Here is a 19,743-nt window from a genome sequence, read left to right on the forward strand (position 1 = left end):
TATGCGCTGCCTTTCTGAAGCGCATCGATTTTTACTAAGCTCATCGTTCTGAGAAGCAAGGTGTGCTCTTATTGGCCAGCTATCCAGTGTGTTGTGATTGCCCGAATACTTCCAAGCGTGTAACGGAAATGTTACGTCCCTTACCGTATTGTGATGCCGTGTAGAAACAGCCTTTGTGCACAGCTGGCATTGTAGGTTACTCTCCCTGGTTCAGGAAATAGTCCTCCATAAAATGCACTGCACACACTCTAATATTTGGGTTGAATGGTTCTGGAACAGTGTTGTAAATACAACTTAACCACTGCACTGCAAAAAAACTTTTTCTTACTTATATTTTTTGTCTTGTTTCCAGCCAAAATATCTAAAAATTCTTAAATCAAGAAGGTTTTTTCTGAAAACAAGACAATTATTTTTACTTGTCTAGAAAATCCTTCTTGATTTAAGAATGTATAGATATTTTGGCTGGAAACAAGACAAAAAATATAAGTAAGAAAAGCATTTTTTGCAGTGTGGTTTCTAGTTGTGTCCCCTTTTGGAAGCCCAAACAAAGTACTTTCGCTTTCACAACGAAAAACAGCGTCTCCAGGACAACAATACTACACTGAGAATAAAAATTACTCCCTCTTTCTTTGCGTATACATTTGGGCGGTGTTATGCAAATCTTCCCACACAGTGACGTAGACATGTGGGGGCGTGTTTAAATGAGCCGTTTTAGGTGGGTGTGGACAAGTCTTAACTTTTGTAAAGAATGTCTCTTTGGGTTTGAGACTTTAGTCTTTTCAACTTTAGGGATCTTATCTATGCACGAACAGCTTGTAACACTCCAAAGAGAAAGGAAAACTTGAAATCGCGTTATATGACCCCTTTAAGCGTAATCCTTATTGGTGCAACCCACCCTCAGACTTGTAACCTGACTTGTTCTCCGGGGTGTGTCCACAGTGTGTGTTCACTACTCACTGCTGTGTGTGCACTTGGATAGGTTAAGTGCAGAGCACAAATTGAGTATGGCTACATGTTATGTGACATTCATTGTTGTACAGTATGAAATAAATTTTTGCCAATTTTTGATGTTTTACTCTCAAAGAATGTAATAAGTCATATACTTCTGTAGTAAAGTAATCCTACAACATATATTTATTTTATTATTTAGCTTTTAGGGAATCACTTTGTTGTTGATCACTGAGTTGATCTTCATATGATTAATTGTTATTAATCAGAATGTCCAACTCATACCTTATTAACGACTTGTCCAGCAAGCATTAATATCAGCAAGTTATCTCTTAACAATTTTGTTTATTTTACTCGCGGCCAACGATCAAAATAAACAACTAGTTAACTTAGTTCTCAGGTTTATGAGCTTAGGTAAAACGCGATCTTTTTGGCAAATAGTTACGACATGTTAAATCACATAACACAGACAAAAGATTTCTTAATAAAGTCAAAGTTTTATTCACTAACTCTAATACACTACTGACTAGACAACATAAAACAGACATAAACACACATTCGTTGCAATGAATTGTTCGGATCTTAAGAGAGTCTTAGGTTCTAACTTAATGCTCGTTTTAGCCTGAGGAAACTCATAGACAGAGAATTATTCTATCTTTACTCTCAACGGAGAGCTATCCCGGTTTCAGTCAATAAAGAGATTTTGCCTTACTTGGTCTTTCAGTTGTTTCGATCGAACTCAGTCTTTCCTTCGGTTCAAAGTCAGGCTTTTTCCTCAGGTGAAGTCCGTCCCTTTGTTCAGCTTGAGACGGATCGCGTGCGGATTGGCTGCTCGAGAGGTCGTGTGACCCGGTTACTCTTCAGCGATTGGAGGAGCTTTCAGGAAGTCTATTCAGGTCTTAGAAGTTTAACTTTGATCGCTGTGCAATGCCTTCGCCGTGATGTTAGCGGCCAGAAGCGCTTTGCAGCGTGAGCAGAACGAGAGACTCGCAGGCGTGCGTGGCCTCCTGTTGTTTTCAAACTCCTCAACCTTTTCATGGTTGTGCATCCGTTTTAACGGGCCGATTTGGGATCTGCCTCCGGGGGGTTTGATCCAATCGCAAGTGTTCCTGTGGGCGGAGCCCCGCCCTGCATAGTTGCGTGTTTTGCATACATTATCTTGTTCAGTCATTGGTCACATGAAAGTTTCTATCCGTTATTGTAATCATGCGTTGATAAAACGGATCATTTTCATTCAACCATAATATTCTTCATAAGGTTAGCTTTCTAAAGAAACCAAACACTTATATTTTGATATGCACAAAAATATACGTGACCACAGAGGATATTCCTGGGTTAAATACATTGATAAACAGATCCTAAATTCTAAGTACACATATTAATCATGTGAAAATTAACAACTAGTGATCAGGAATATAAAACGATTACATGAAAAAGATTACATAAGTTCACACAACCAGCTTATAAATGTCACAAACAAAAACACCCTTTAATGTATAAACTATATTGTCTATAGTGTTTTGTTTCAGGGTATAATTTGTTTAACTTTGTTCTTTAAAACAAACTCCTTCAGGGTGTGGCTCTCTTTCTTTGTTTCAATAGCAACATGGACCAGTTGAATTCCTTTGTCTGTTTTAGGGAGCGCAACAGAGAAAAGGCGCGCGTTTTCAGGAATGTGCGTGATAGCCGGGTCATAAGGTCTTTGGTTCGAAAAGTCTGGAAATTGTCTTTAGTTCGAGTCGGTCGTAAACACGTCATCCTTTGCGATATGTCCTTGAATTTACGGCGACTTAATGGTGAGCAGTTAGGGAGGGTTTTTCTGTGGGGTTCCTCCACATGACAAGGGCTCTCAAAAACCCAAAATATATGTTTTTCTGGTCCCAGGAGGTTTAAGGGAGGGCCGTCCATACGGCGTCAGGATGTCTGTTGTTATATGTGTGCGTTCAGACCACTCCTTACACTTCTAGCTGTATTATAGGTTTGGTAATGTTGCTAGAACACAACAATGCTTTTTTTTTACTCATAAATATTGAATTGCAAATGCTAATGATAAATATACAGTTTAAAATATGAAATTTTGGGCTGAGACATATTTTAAAACTTTTCAAATTTTTGGGTTTTAGATGCACCCTAGCTCACACCTAAACTGCACACACACAAAGCCCCCCTCTCAGACAGCGCCTCTCGGTTTTCCAAAAACGATATAGGGACGTTGAGCTAACACCATGCAACTTTTCCTAATGTCAGTAGTGTTGGCTGCTGTCCTTCCTCAAGTGGAAACTGTAGAAGACACAGTGAGCACCAAGACAGAACCGCTCTGGCCTGCCATTCCTCTCCAGCCTCCCTACCAGACCACCACCCAGAGATCCTCTGCCCCATTTTCTGAAGACCAGGCTATACAGAAACCAGAAAACGTATGTCACGAGGTAAAACTCTTAATTCAACACTAGATTTCATGCAGAACTACTGTGCTACATTTTTAGCAATACGTACAGATTTTTTGCTATCCAGACTGTAATAGAAATGTATTCAGTATCGTCATAATGTGTCATGTCTTAGTATATTATAGTCATGAGTAAAAGCTAAATAACTGATAAGTGTTGATTCGCCATTTAAAAACCAAGGAATTCCTGTGGGTTTTTTGGCAATTGTTTGTATTCAATTAATCATTAAGTATGTTTACATGCACACTTACGCTGATAGCTCCCAAAATATAAGCTTATTGAATTAACCTGTTGTCCCGGTGTAAATGCAAACTAGTAACACAGCAACACAAGTAAACAGTGTTCACAAAAAATCAAGTAATTCCCTGGTAGTGATGTCAAAATGTAATCAGTTGTGTATCTGAATCCTAGTGCTCCAATTCTTTGTGAGTTGTGATATTAAATGGAGCATTAAATCCCCACAGTACTCTAGAATATCAGTGGGAAAGAATATCAATATCAATGTTGTTGAACATCTTTTGATTACTTATTTGATTTTTTATTACTTTTAATTGCACTTATTAGCACTATACATTTTAGGGATGTTATACCAATTAAATGAAATCAGTATCAACAAAATCCATCTCGCAATTTATCAAAATCAATTTACATTGCATTTACAATAGCATAAAATAGAGAGAGAATAGTGACTTTCAGCATGTATTTGGCTTCGAAGCAAAGTACTCTCGTATTCTGTGATTGTTTCAGAACAGCCTAAGCCAATTCTCATCACACTGCATGAAATACAGGCTAAACGGAGGCTCAAAAAAACCAACTGCTGCATGAGCATATGATACACAAATTACATCACAAAGTTGGATAAAACAAACCGGTGTCGTGCTAAAATTTGTATTTATTTTTGGATGTTGAGTCTAGTCAAGGTAAAGATGATTGCTGTTATGTACAGGAGTTGTACATTAAGCAAGACTGAGTCCTTTATTATTGATCCACAATGAAACTGTCTGCGTGCGCTCTTGGCACACTGATCACTATTGCACCAATATGGTTTGCGTTATATTTGTGTAGTCATCAGAATTCATGTGCTGTGGTTTTATAATGGATGCCAGCTGAAGAAGTGTGTTTCAGAGTATGCGAGGGTCAATGCTTTAACAATTGTGAAGGGATCTGTATAGTCAAGGCAAAGCAGCAGGTGTAGTGGTCTGTTGCCCATCTCCCTCACTTCCTGTTTATTGTGGCATGGGTGCAGTCTAATGTTAATGCTTCATTAAAAAAAAAAAAAAACACATTATTTTTCACATAATTTACCTCTATTCTACACTGCTTTGTCCCTTCTCCTATAATCACTCCGATGATTTCCTAGTTTTATGAAGCCCCTTCCTCAGAAATATGCAGTGGGCTTAGATTGGTTAGCTGGCCCAGTGTGTTGTGATTCACTAAACCGCCTAGTGCGTGTGCAGAAACGTCACGCCCCTCACCTCAGTGGCATGTGCTCAAGTTGTATTGTAAACAATGGTGTCGTCAATATTACTTATCAATTTGAGCCTGATTGAGACCCAGAGAATGTTAGTGAAGAGGATCGCACAGAGCCTGTGCAAACACGGCTCTTACAGGACATTTCAGAATGGTATGTTTCTTTGTTTGTTGTTGTCTCATACTTTTATACGCTGTTATTTGTAAATGCTACTGCTTATGTTAGCTTCTAATATATGGTTTTATCCTGATTAAAGCTGTAATACAGCAGAATACATGATTGCATTGTAGTATTTTTGTAACTGTAAGAAGTGCTCAACCATGTTTAATGCTTCTCGTAGCTTTGTGAAAAATATCTCTTGTCTATACACACAGTGTATAATTGGAACACAGTTCTTTGATGGAGCTGACGCTAATGATCTGAATGAGAGCAAGAGAGAGACTCAAGGAACAGGATTAAGAGCCGTTGCTTTAAAACATTGATTTTTAAACTTTTTGGGGGCAATAACTCTTCCTCTTCTAAATCTGTTGTGATAATGTAGCTGATGTCTGCATGGTTACAATTTTGTCTTTAATGGGATTGATCTTGGAAGTAAAGTAGTTCATAAAGTCATTACTGCCATGCTGTTGGAAAATGTCAACGCCTGTCGATGCTTTATTTTTCGATAATTTAGCCACTGTATTGAATAAATACCTGGGGTTATGTTTGTTTAACTTATAAAAGAGACGAAAAGTAATCAGATCTAGCAGTTTTTAATGCTTTTCTGTAGGATAAGGTACTTTCCTGCCATGCAATACGAAGTCAAGTCAATATTATTTGTATAGCGCTTTTAACAATGCAAATTGTGTCAAAGCTAGGGCTGGGCATCGTTCAAAAATTTTCGATACCGATACCTTGAGTTCGATACCGGTTCCTGAACGATACTTTTTCCGATACCAGTTTTATGAAATCAGTTTTAATAAGATTACATTATCTCAAAAAACTATTTTTTTTAGCTTGTTGATATTTATACAGACTCAAAGCCTCATCTCCTGAGCCAATGCACAAAGGAACAAAATATATCCAACACAATAAATAAATAATTTTAATAAAGTTCAAGTAGTTTTCAGTTTACACATCTGTTAGGCTACGTTTACATTAGTGCGTGTTCATTTTAAAACACATAGCTCAGACAGAATCATCATTTCTAGGTTGTTAAAGACTTCAAGACATTTTAAATCTTCATCCACTTTCATAAGTGGGTGTTTTATTTTCTTTCACCATATGTTTTATTGTTATTAAATTCTGGTGTAGTATGTCTAATTATTTGAATGCATAAAAACAACTTAGTTTATTTAAATTTATTCTTAAAATAGCCTTATTAAATGTTTTATTTTTCCTCAGAAATTATGTGTTCTGTATCTGGTTTTCAAATGAAGACATAAAACATTCATTTAATTTATCTTTAAATTATTGAAAATCAAAGTTTATTTATTTTGGCAAACAAAGGGGGGTTACTATTAAAATTAAAACATGGAATAACTGTTGTGTGATCATTACTAAAAATAAAAAAAAAAGTTTTAATTTTAATAGTAGCCTAATAGTAGCAGTATGTACTGTCTGCTGAACAATATTAATATATTTCTGCCGCAGTCTTCGAAGTTAAACCGAACTTTTATTTTGACGGGTTGCCTGGAATACCTTTACAGTTCTGTGTGTATATGATATGACGCTAGTTTTACTCGAATCAAACGGTAAAATGCTCATGAAGTGACTTTCAGAGCAGGTCTGGAGATGTTGTTCATGTGTTTATGTCCTCGTGTAGTGAGGCGGCAGACGCTGAAATGACCGCGAGCGTCACGCGAGCTTCAGTCTGTGTATAATAAACAAACCGCGCGATATAGAGAGCGGACTGCTCCGTACGCTTTATAATCGCTCTCGTGGAGGTCAAACACTGATCAATCAGTGCAGCGCCGCTTCTAGTCAAACACACCTAGTGCTGCAGGATTATTGGCTCACTGACGGTGATTCTTCACTGGGGATCAGTCTCTGGGGCTCATCTAGGTGTCCTGGCTGTAGAGGTCATCTCTAGGTGCTGATCCACAATCTAATCTGGTTACGGACTGGATCCGGGTGACCGCAGTGACCATCTGATCTGGAATAGACCTCGGAATAAGAAATAAACCGACTAATATTAGCGTAGATGCCATTCTTCTAACGATGTAACAAGTACATCGGGTGTTTTGGGAAGTGTTCCCGGTTCCAGTTAACCTAATTAATGCAACCTTTAACGGATTTTAATTATAGAAATGTGATAGTGTATTATGTGTAAGCCAGGTTAAAGAGATGGGTCTTTAACCTAGATTTAAACTGACAGATTGTGTCTGCTTCCCGAAAAGTGTTAGGTAGATTGTTCCAGAGTTTGGGCTCTAAATACGATCAAGTTGATTTTGATATTCTATGTATTATCAAATGGCCAGAGTTTTGAGATCGCAGCGGACGTGAAGGACTATAATGCGATAAGAGCTCACTCAAATACTGAGGTGCCAAACCATTCAGGGCCTTATAGGTAATTAGCAAGATCTTAAAATGTATACGATGTTTAATAGGGAGCCAGTGCAGTGTTGACAGAACCGGGCTAGTGTGTTCATACTTCCTGGTTCTAGTAAGAACTCTAGCTGCTGCATTTTGAACCAGCTGGAGATTGTTTATTAAACGTGCAGAGCAACCACCCAATAAAGCAATACAATAATCTAGCCTCGAGGTCATGAATGCATGAAATAATGTTTCTGCATTTGGCACTGAGAGCATAGGTCGTAATTTAGATATATTTTTAAGATGGAAAAATGCAGTTTTACAAATGTAACTTATGGTTGCCTAGGCCACCAGGCTGGATCATTCCTTACATGTCACCAACAAGTGATACACCCTGAAAGAAAAAGGAAAAAAAGTATTACATTTATATTATATCCTGTTGTTAGAACAATGCAGTGTATTTGTCTGATAATATAAAAATCATAATGTTGAGAAAAGAAAAATCCAAAATAACAGGTATTGTTCCTAATCTTGTGCCTTGCTTAAATATTTTGTCCTAACAAACCTGAAATGTGACCTTATCCTTTTCTTGCCCTTGAAGACAAGCCAGAAACTTGGAAAGCATGCCACTTTGCTTAGGTCTTCCCTTCATGGCCTCTAATGCTGCAACTGTCTTCCTAAGTTCAGATACAGCTTGGGGAAGAATGAGGTCATTCTTCTGAAGGATGTGTAGCCAGTTCTTGAAAGACGTAAGCCAGGAAATGACTGAATGTGCAGAAATTCACTTCCTGCATTTCCTTTCGTATCAAATATAGAAAATTACTTGAAATTTCTTCATTTCAACTTTTGGAAAATAGCATGTATATTATGAAACTAACCTTCTTTGCACGACTCAGTATGACAGCACTGGCAGCAAATGAGGCCAGGTGTTCCATATGATGGAAGGTGACAGCATGTTGAACACTGTCTGCAGCCAGGTCTCCATTCTTTTCTGATTTAAGAACTGAGTGCTCGGTGCACGTGAGGAATCCATCTTGTTCCCTTCACACTAGAAGGAGTGCAAACCCTCAGACCAAGCTGTTCTCCAAGGGCATTCAACTCCCGTCTTGATTTTGCATTAAAATAAGTTTTCCAAACAAGATGGAGGAGATCATACACTTTTGCTACCGTTGGAGTTTTGCGCTGCAGGTTGAGAATCGCCAGCTCTAACCTATCCAAAAAAGAAAAAAGAAAACATTTTATATCTGCAAACCAGATATAACAGTAGAGACAGTTCTTATAGGCATTGTGAATAAAAAAAACTAAAATATTATGCCAGAAGATTCATAGTTATATTCATGTAGTAAAGCTTACATTCTTTTCAAAAGAAAACAATAACCGATGTGGCATGCAGTGTATGGGAATCACATGTTCTCCAACCCTCCCTTCCCTGCAAAAGAGCAATCACTCCACCATGGATGGCCATGTTTACAGATGCACCATCTGCACCAAATGCAATGCATTTTTCTGTCCAGTCAGGGGTGCCGAGGGAATCAAACGCAGCCTTTGTACCATCTAGGATGCCTTCAAAAATTAAAAAAATGTTCCTTTACATTAATAGTTTCTTTTCATAACTTTCAGAATATTTTAATTATCAAGCCACATTACACTAAAACAATGTTTTCCTTGTTCTTTCAAATACAGCACATTAAAAGCAACCAATCACAATGCGAAACGTCACTGATGCGTAACGTGTAAGGGCATTTGAGAGTTGTAGTTTTTTTTAGATTCGATCCGGTCAGTTGCACAAGTGCGCCTAAATATTTTTACATGGTTGCTCACCGTTATTTTTTGTCGCGAATGCGACTGAAATGGTTGCACTGTAGAGCCCTGAAGGTTCAAATATTCACTGATGCTTCAGAAGGAAACAAGATGCATTAAGAGCTGGGGGGTGAAAAACTTTTTGAATTTAAAGATCAAGGTAAATTCTACTTCATTTATCTTCCGGGAAACATGCAAGTATCTTCTGTTGCTTCCAAAGCGCAGTACTAAATGGGAAAAATTGTATTTCTACAAAATAGATTTTGAAAAATTTGGACCTTCATCCTGTTCAAAGGTTTTCACCCCCGGCTCTTAAAGCATCATGTTTCCTTCTGGAGCATCAGTGAATGTTTGAACATTTTTTAATAGTTGTGTTTGAGTCCCCTCAATTGTCCTCAGTGTGAAAAGATGGATCTCAAAATCATACAGTCACTGCTGGAAACGGTTCAAATATGCAAAAGATGCTGAAAAACTGAAGATTCTGCAGAACTTGGAGGATTTTTCTGAAGAACAGTGCTCCGTTTAACAGTTCAGAACAAACAAGGGACTCGTGAACAACCATCACAAAACAAAAAAACGGTTGTGGATCATCCAGGTAACCACACACAGTATTAAGAACCAAGGGTTCCCAAATTTTTGAAGGGAGTTATTTTAATAATTTCAGATTTTTTTTTTTGTCTTCTGGACTAAATGTAAACATCTTTTATGTAAAATATCTTACTCAGGACAGTACTAAATAAAAAAATAACATGCATTTTGTATGATTTCTCTTATTTTGTTAAAATTACTCACATTTTCACAGATTCTGCAAGGGGTTAACATACTTTCAAGCAGCACTGTATTATATAGTTATAATATATGAAGTCATTACTGCTGTGCTGTTGGGAAATGTCTGTATCTCTTGATGGTTTATTGTTTGTTAATTTAGACACTGTTTTGAATAAATGCCTGGGTTTGTGTTTGATTTCTTTTAAAAGTGATGAAAAGTAAGCAGATCTAGCTGTTTTTAGAGCTTTTTCTGTAAGTAGGAGTACTTTCCCTCCATGAAAGACAAAATACCTCTAGTTTGTTTTCCTCCAGCTGCGCTCCATTTTCCGGGCTGCTTTCTTTAGAATGCGAGCGTGCTCATTATACCACGGTGTTGGACTGTTTTCCTTAATCTTCTTTAAGTGTAAAGGAGCAACCGTATCTAAAGTGCTAGAAAAGAGAGAGTCCGTAGTTTCTGTTACAACGTCAAGTTTTTCTGAGCTATTGGATTTGCTGGATCACGCTTAAAAACAAAGGGTGATAGAGCTTTTTCAATTGCTGCCCGCCGTCTTCAAGATTCAAGAGTTTTATTTGTCACATACACAATTATACAGAGTATAACCAGCAGTGAAATGTAGGTCAGGTCCGCTCCAAGGACAATGCAATTATAAAGTATACAAATATTAAGAGAAGAAAAGTAGAAAAAAAATAAAAAATAAAAATAAAATAAAAGAATAAAATAAAAAGATAGATAAAAAATATAAATATAAATGTGCAGGTCAATATGTTGTTGACTTAAATAGTACTAAGAGGAATGTGCAAAAATAATGTGCAAAAAAGTTGTACAGGGTATATAATAGCAGCAATATGAGGTAGAGAAAAATTATGAATAGCTTATTGATATGGTGATATTTACATGGAGTCAAGTGATGTTATGACACAGAGTTAGAGTTTAGGAGCCTGATGGCCTGGGGGAAGAAGCTCCTCCTAAGTCTCTCAGTTTTTGCCATCAGGCTACGGAAGCGCTTACCAGATGGAAGCAAAGTGAATAGCTGGTTACCAGGGTGATTAGAGTCCTTGATTATTTTGACAGCTCTATTTTTGCAGCGTTTGAGGTAGATGTCCTGCAGAGAGGGGAGAGCAGACCCTGAGATGCGCTCAGCTAAGCGCACAACTCTCTGTAGTGCTTTGCCGTCCTGATTGGAGCTGTTTCCATACCACACTGAGATGCACTGAGTCAATACACTTTCTATGGTCCCTGAATAGAAAGTTTTCAGGATTGCTGGTGAGACCCTGAATTTCCTCAGCTGTCGCAGATGGTACAGTCTTTGCCTGGCTTTCTTTACCTGTGTTTGGATGTGTGTAGTCCAAGTCAGGTTCTCGGAGATGTTTACACCGAGGTACTTGAAGCTGCTCACCCTCTCCACAGGGGTCCCACTGATCATAAGAGGAGTGTAGGGCTGCTGCTGTCTCTTCCTGAAGTCCATGATCAGCTCTTTAGTTTTGCTCACATTCAGAGAGAGACAGTTGTCCTGGCACCATGATGTGAGTCTCTCTACCTCGTCCAAGTATGCGGTCTCATCGTTGTTGGAGATGAGGCCCAGAACCACAGTATCATCAGCGAATTTGACAATAGATGTGGAGCTGTGAGAGGACACGCAGTCATGCGTGTAGAGAGAGTAAAGCAGGGGACTCAGGACACAGCCCTGTGGGGCTCCTATGTTCAGAGTGATGGAGTTTGAGGTGAACTGGCCAACTTTCACCACTTGAGGTCTGCCGGTGAGGAAGTCTTGAATCCAGTCACAGAGTGAGGAGTTTAGGCCGAGGTCTGTGAGTTTAGATGCCAGCTTGATGGGGACTATAGTGTTGAAAGCTGAGCTATAGTCAATGAATAGCAGCCTTACATAATTTCCATTGTTGCTATCCAAGTGTGTGAGGGAAGAGTGGAGAACGTGAGAAATGGCATCGTCCGTGGATCTGTTTGGGCGATAGGCAAACTGAAGAGGGTCCAGAGTATCAGGGATGGAGGAGCAAATGTGGCTCTTTACAAGTCTCTCAAAAACCTTCATGACTATAGATGTGAGGGCAACTGGGCGATAGTCATTCAGGCAAGAGGGTTTATTGTTCTTTGGCACAGGGATAATGATGGATTTTTTGAATGAGGTGGGAACCACGGCGGTAGCAAGGGACTCATTAAAGATAGAAGTGAGCAAACCAGCGAGCTGATCGGCGCAGGACCTCAGAACACGGCCGGTTATCCCATCAGGTCCGGCTGCTTTCCTGACGTTCACTTTCTTTAGCGCCCTCTGAACCTCCTCCTCCGACACGGTGGTTACAGGATCATCGCTGCTCTGCCTGCTGCTTCCAGACGCGCTGGTTGGCAGAAACGCGCCGCCGCCGTTGCCATCGAAGCGGCCGTAGAAGATGTTTAACTCGTCGGCCAGCAACGGATCTGCTCTCACCTCCGCGGAGGATTTGTTTCCGAAGTCACAGATGGTCCTCAGTCCCTGCCACATCCGTCGAGAGTCGTTGAGCTGGAAATGAGACTCAATTCTCTCTCTGTATCTGTGTTTGGCGGCTCTTACTGCGCGTCGGAGAGCATAGCACGATGCTTTGTACTCGCTCGTATTCCCAGACAGAAGAGCCTCATTGTAAGCGGCGGTGCGTGTGTTAACCGCGGCACGGATTGATCTGTCCACCCACGGTTTCTGATTGGAGAATGTCCTTATCGTTATTGTTTCTGTAGCTTGCTCGGTTAGCGTGTTTACGAAGCTTAATGCTACATCCGTGAACTCGCTGACATCAGAAGAACTCGCCCGGAACATGTCCCAGTCGACGTCATCAAGCGCCGCCTGCAGCATAGTCTCTGAGTGGGAGGACCAGCGCGTCACTACTCTCTGCACCGGAGGTTCCTGAACGAGCCTTTGTTTGTATCTCGGTGTTAGAAAGATGGCGGCATGGTCCGATTTGCCAAAAGCCGGTAGTGAGCGGGCTTTGTAGGCATCCTTGAACTGAGTGTAGCAATGATCCAGTGTGTTTGGTCCTCTAGTTGGACAGGATACATGTTGATAAAAGTTCGGCATGACCTGCTTGAGGTTGGCTTTGTTAAAGTCCCCCGCGATGATGAAGGCAGCGTCAGGATGTTTGTTAATGTGGCCGCTGAGCACATCGTGAAGCTTAGACAAAGCCAAGCCAGTGTCCGCCTGTGGTGGAATGTACACAGCAGTAACAATGATCGATGAAAACTCCCGGGGCAGATAAAATGGGCGGCAGATAATGGAAAGATGTTCCAGATGAGGCGAGCAGGAACGCGACAGAATGGAGATATTCCTGGGGTCACACCATTTCTTGTTGATCATGAAACATACTCCTCCACCCCTGGATTTACCGGCCTCTGCTGTTCTGTCCGTCCGAAAGACAGGGAAGTTATCACTCGGCATTTGGATACAACTGCTACTTTGGATACAACTGCTACTGGACATCCGCCTTGCACCTTCTATTACAACTTTTAAAATGAAGTTGAAAACATATCTTTATTCCCAGGCATTTTAATTTGATTTTATCTATGTTGTATTGTTTTACTGTGTCATCTGTCTTCCTTATTTTATGTTTATCTTTGACTTTGTTCAGCACTTTGGTCAGCTACGCTGAGATAAATGTGCTATATAAATAAACTTTACTTACTTACTGAGGAAGTTATAGCCATTTATTTCAATATTGTTACAGGCGCTTTTCAGTGAAAAACAGGTCTATTTACTTCACTAACAATGTAGATGTGTCCAAAAAAAATTAGGGAGTAAAGAAAATGGAAAAATATAATATATAATCACAAAATATACAGAGTGCAACAGAAAAAAACTGTGCAAATGATCTTTATGAACTATATAAGTATTATTTACATAATATAACTGGATCGATCCGCTGGCTGTACTCTGCACAGAGGTGTAAAGAGTACCAGAAAGCCATACTTGAGTAAAAGTACAGATACCTTACAGTGAAAATTACTCCACTACAAGTTACAAATCACCAATTCCAAAACAACTTGAGTAAAAGTCTTCGAGTATCTGATTTGAACAGTACTTAAGTATTTTACTTATACTAAATATAGGCTCAAAGATTCACTAGTCAAATGGACCTGCCAGTCAAAAACTGTAATGTGGAAAAGCTGGGGAAAACAGGCAGAGGCAAGGATCTATGTGCAGGCATTTCATCGAAAACCTATATAATATATATATATATATATATATATATATATATATATATACATATATATATATATATATATACATATACATATGCACACACAGACATATATATGCATATATATACAGGAAGCTAACAAGATAAGATACAAACTGACTACAAACACCACTGGAGACAGAAGTGACATGGAAGTCCAAGACAAGGCACAGAGTACGTGTAACACAAACAAGAAAGTGCTTATTTGTGAGGAGAGAAATCACGTTTATTTTCTAAAACCAAAATAAAACTGAACTCCTCAAAATTGCAATAAAAAAAAATAATAATAAAAAAAAAGTCAAAGTCTTCTTGCACCGGATGTGCTGGTTTCGGCCTCATTGCCAGCTGCAGTCATATAAAACGCATGTGATTCACAACTACTTGTTAAGGATTGCTGCAGAAATGCTAGATGCCATGCAAAATGTAATGTGTAACTGCAACACTCATTTCAAATGTCGTTGAGTAAAGAGTACAGATACTCTTTCAAAAATGTTGTAAAGTAGAGAGTAAAAGTTGCTAATATCTTTGATACTCAGTAAAACTACAAAGTATGCAAAAAGATACTCAAGTACAGTAATTAGTTGCATTTACTCCAATACTTTACACCTCTGACTCTGCGTCAGAATCGATTTTACCGGGATATCGCCTAGCGTCGCGAATAACAAAATTCCACTGCTTTATCCGATATGTACTGCTTTTCCATCCTTGTTTTTGGTTTGTTTTAGGCCAAAGTGCTCTGTCCTGTGTTGATCTGGGCTTTTTCAGAGAGTGCTCTCATGCAAATGTGTTTTTGTGTGTTTGTTTTCATGCACGCACGACACACTTTACTTTCACTTCGCGTCTGCTCAGATTTCCTAAGAAACTAGCTAAACAATGGTTCAAAAGACCTATGTTTATTGGTTGAATATGGGACAGTTTGAACAGATCTGGGTACAGGGGTGGGACTAAGCATCAACAATCGTTCTTGTTTGACTCAGAGGGATGAAATGCATTGGTTTCTTCTGACAAATCAATGTTGTCAAAATGTGATGACAATCATATATGCTACGGAGCCTCTTAATATACAAATGTGGAGAAAATCGCGTTACGACACTTTTTAAAGCATTCAGATTGGATTAGTGTTTCAAAAGTTATTAAACATTTAAGAACAATAGTTATTTTTACCCGCGGGCAGCTGTCTTGGTCTTTGAGGGTTAAAATCCCCAAAGCTTAAGACTTTGGCCTGTATACAGCAGCCAGTACAAATGCCACAGGGGATTTATCATTACCACTTATTAATCTAGATAATGTTATATGAAAGGGTTATAGTGGTTCGGTGGTTAAACCGTAATTTTTACGAATACTTTTTGTGTGCGGAAAGAAAACAATAATAACATAATTTATTCAACAGTTCTTCTCCCTGAGTTATGAGCTATTTTGGAGAGTACCCCACAACGTAATCAACATAATCAGCTTTGTTTACGTTCAGCAAAATGTTTGAAGACTGTAATTCGGGGAGAAAAATTTTGAATAAATTGTTATTGTTTTCTTTGCGCACAAAATGTATTCTCGTAGCTTCGTAAAATTACGGTTGAAACACTGATGTCACATGGACTATTTTACTGATGTCCTTGCTACGTTTCTGGACCTGGGAACATTTCAGTTGGATTTCTGTCTACTGAGGGGCAGAGAGCTCTCAGATTTGATCAAAAATATCTTAATTTGTTCTGAAGATGAACGAAGGTCTTACAGGTTTGGAATGACAGGAGGGTGTAATTAATGACAAAATTATTGGGTGAACTAACCATTGAAGCACCATTACTTCAAACAAATTATACTTGTATCCAGACCAGCAACAGCTCCTCCTTTACCTTTTTGGATGCGGCTCATGTTTATAACAGCGCCTTTGTTGCTTGGCCCCTAAATAAATATAATAGAACAAAGTTACAAATGAACTAAACGGCGATATAAGTTCAGGTGTTACATGTTGTTCTGTTTTAGTTGTGTTTTGCCATGTCTTCTGTTGACCTAGTTTTCCTGATTAGTTATTTAGCTCCTCACCTGTTTCTGTTTCCCGATGATTACGTTTAGCATTTAAAGCCTGTGTTCTCCCATGTTCCTTTGTCTGCTATTATTTTGGATTTACGTTTGGTTGTGCCCTTCTCAGTCAGTGGATAATTAAAAGAACTCCTTTTGTACTCGTATGTCGTGCTCTTTGTTTTAACACACCAGACACCCCTAACATCAGGTAGGTCTAACAGTAGTATTCAGGTACTGAAACTGAATAATTAAATGTAAAATAACACTGCGTAGTCTTTACTGTATAAATTTCAATATAGGTTAATCCTTGTGAGAGTTACAATCATTGTTGTCAAGAGCAGTGAGTTCTTTTTTTTTCTTTGTGTTGCACAGATGCATTATATTGATACATATCTTATTTCTTTCTCCTCTGTTTAAGACATAACCAACTGTGTATGAAATGATACTTGCCAAAACGGGCATTTTGTATGTATTTATCCATTTAAACCCACAAAGACATAATAGAGAAATCAGTTTGTGTTCTCACACTTTTGCAGCTCTGTTTGTGCAGACTTTGGATGTGTGCACAGAAAAAAGACATACTGGTACAGAATTGAGTCCTCCTTCGATGACATTCAAGTGACAAACTTTCATGACGACCCAGTAGCAGTGCCTGCGAGGCCTGATTGGTCCTCACTGTTCAGCCCTGCCATGATATCATCATCTCAGAACAGCTCGATTCACAGTAAATAAACCATGCCATTCTCGGGTGCTGAATCACTGTATCATGAACTACACATGTAAATACCACACTTCACTCTGAAACCAATAAAGAATATATTTAATGAGAATGCATTAATTCACATCTTATCAATTTTATTTTGATATAATGTGCAGCCCTACCCCCACTCGACTTATGAAGTGAAGTGACATACTGCCAAGTATGGTGACCCATACTCGGAATTCGTGCTCTGCATTTAACCCATCCAACGTGCACACACACAGCAGTGAACACACACAGACACCGTGAACACACACTCGGAGCAGTGGGCAGCCATTCAGTGCCTTGCTCAAGGGCACCTCAGTCGTGGTATTGAGGGTGGAGAGAGTGCTGAACATTCACTCCCCCACCTACAATCCCTGCCGGCCCGAGGCTCGAACCCGCAACCTTTGGATTACGAGTCCGACTCTCTAACCATTAGGCCACGACTTCCCATATACTGATAATTGCACGAATTATAATTGCACACCAAAACAAGGGATTCAAACTTTCCTGCATCGTTTTGGTACTGCAATTACGATCTAAATTTCAGCTGTCCTCCTAATCCTTTTCATTCACCCCCTTTCCTGTTTGCTCGTGTGCGCCACTTGACCCTCCCATGAAAGTAATGTAGGGTGTAACAAAATAAGAGGGGAAGGTCTTGACAAACAGTGCGTGCTCTAGCTTGTTTCCTAATTTAACTCATTAATAAATCTGCCATTACATACTACAAATATTGTTGGCTCTGTAATGGATTGATTTTCTTCCTTCATTTGAAGTAAGTTTGAACAAAAATCCTTGCTAAATGTATATATGTAAAAGTAAAACTCAATCACAAGTGGTCACACCGTGTATTTGAGATAGATGGAAACAGGGCCAGAAATGAGAACTGGAATTTTCAATAGAAAAGTTTACACATTTGCATACTTGCAAAACAATACTCTCATCATTCTATGTTGTGTCTCTGTCTTGCAGATTGTTCACTCATCTGATGGGGTTCAAATCAATAGGAAGTTGAACGTTCCTGTTTCCAGTAATTTCCCTGGTGATGATTACCTTACGTTTCTTTGGTAGACATTACTGAAAGATTTATAAAAACATTCTCTGCAAACTGCTCTGTGAGCAGATGACATCATGCAAATTTGTAACATACCAACAGCCAGATGGTTTCATTGCTTTCATTGAAGCACACAGTCTCTTTGAAACATTTTCAAATTTTGTTGGATAAAATACATCATTAGGTTTTGCCCATTAAGCAAAAAATGGATGCTAAGAAATCCATGTTATGTAATGTTAATGGTAATTTTCAATTTATAATATACAGTAAACTCCTGTTCAAAGTTTGGGGTCAGTAAGATTAAATAAATAATAATAATTCTAATAATAATAATAACACTTTTCAGCAAGAATGCATTAAATTGATCAATTGTGACAATACATTGTTACAAAAAAAAATCTATGCGTGGGTTGCACCAATAAGGATCGCATCAAGCAAAGTTTAGAGCTGATCAAGGATTTGATTAACAAATCAGGGATTATATTTCTAACATGCAGTTACAAGTCTCAATCTATGATTAATTTTCTCCATCACGATGGATTCATAATTTGAATTTAACAGCAACAATTTTAAAGTGAAGTGCCTTGAAATGTGCAGTGTTGTTCTATGTGTTTATGTAATTTCAACTGAAAGACAGGTGATATGTAAAAATTTTAAAATAAGTACATCGCAATATTGTAAATATTTATGTAAGGTGAGCCAATGGATATCACACAAGCAACATGCAAATTTATGCAGGTGAACGTCTTAATCTCAGGCAATTCACCAGAAATTAACGTAAAAACTGATGGAGCTTTTGGCATGCTGCATTAAAGGCACATATTCTCTCCGAGACAACGAGAGACAGGTTGTTTTTGAAAGTCAGTGCTTGAAATAAAGCTGCTCTTAAATTTCATTGATCAAACTGCAATGTTAATAATTTTATAACCCGAATTCTGCAAATGTTGGGATGTTTTTTTAAATTTGAATAAAATTAAAACTAAAAGACTTTCAAATCACATGAGCCAATATTTTATTCACAATAGAACATAAAGATAATAAATGTTTAAACTGAGAAATTTTACACTTTTATCCATTAAATGAGCTCATTTCAAATTTGATGCCTGCTACAGGTCTCAAAAAAGTTGGCATGGGGGCAACAAAGGACTGAATAAGCAAACAATTTTAAAAGATTCAGCTGGGAGAACATCTAGCAACTAATTAAGTTAATTGACATCAGGTCTGTAACATGATTAGCTATAAAAGTCTTAGAGAGGCAGAGTCTCTCAGAAGTAAAGATGGGCAGAGGGTCTCCAATCTGTGAAAGAGTGCGTAAAAAGATTGTGGAATACTTTAAAAACAATGTTCCTCAACATCAAATTGCAAAGGCTTTGCAAATCTCATCATCTACAGTGCATAACATCATCAAAAGATTAAAAAAACTGGAGAAATCTCTGTGCGTAAGGGATGTGCTTTGCTCTGTGCTTTATTGGATGCCCATGGTCTTCGGGCCCTAAAACAACACTGCATCACTCATCGGCATGATTCTGTCCTTGACATTACTAAATGGGCCCAGGAATACTTTCAGAAACCACTGTCGTTAAACACAATCCGCCGTGCCATCTGCAGATGCCAACAAAATCTCTATCATGCAAAAAAGTTTTCTCTCCACTTTAGCCCTGATGCCTTTTGAGTCTTTTAGTAGACCACAGCTGCTGAAAGAGCTTACAAACGACTGAGACAAGAAACGGTAGATGCCATCTGTTAAGATGTAAACATGCCGACG

General features: G+C 38.6%; 1 protein-coding gene across 6 annotated transcripts in view; it reads left to right on the forward strand.

The window, feature by feature from the left end:
• LOC306844453 (centrosomal protein of 95 kDa-like) overlaps positions 1-19,743 on the forward strand; it is a 142,169-nt gene that overhangs the window by 40,623 nt on the left and 81,803 nt on the right. For 3 of the 6 annotated variants that reach the window (XM_079376599.1, XM_079376596.1, XM_079376601.1), the window contains exons 7-8: positions 3,196-3,374; positions 17,897-17,966. In XM_079376599.1, the coding sequence (XP_079232725.1) occupies positions 3,196-3,374; positions 17,897-17,966 (249 nt within the window). The remainder of the gene's footprint in view (positions 1-3,195; positions 3,375-17,896; positions 17,967-19,743) is intronic. The other 3 variants (XM_079376600.1, XM_079376598.1, XM_079376597.1) reach the window with 3 other exon arrangements.

This window comes from Barbus barbus (assembly GCF_936440315.1).
Source record: "Barbus barbus genome assembly, chromosome: 25".
In the NCBI taxonomy this organism is placed as follows: domain Eukaryota; kingdom Metazoa; phylum Chordata; class Actinopteri; order Cypriniformes; family Cyprinidae; genus Barbus; species Barbus barbus.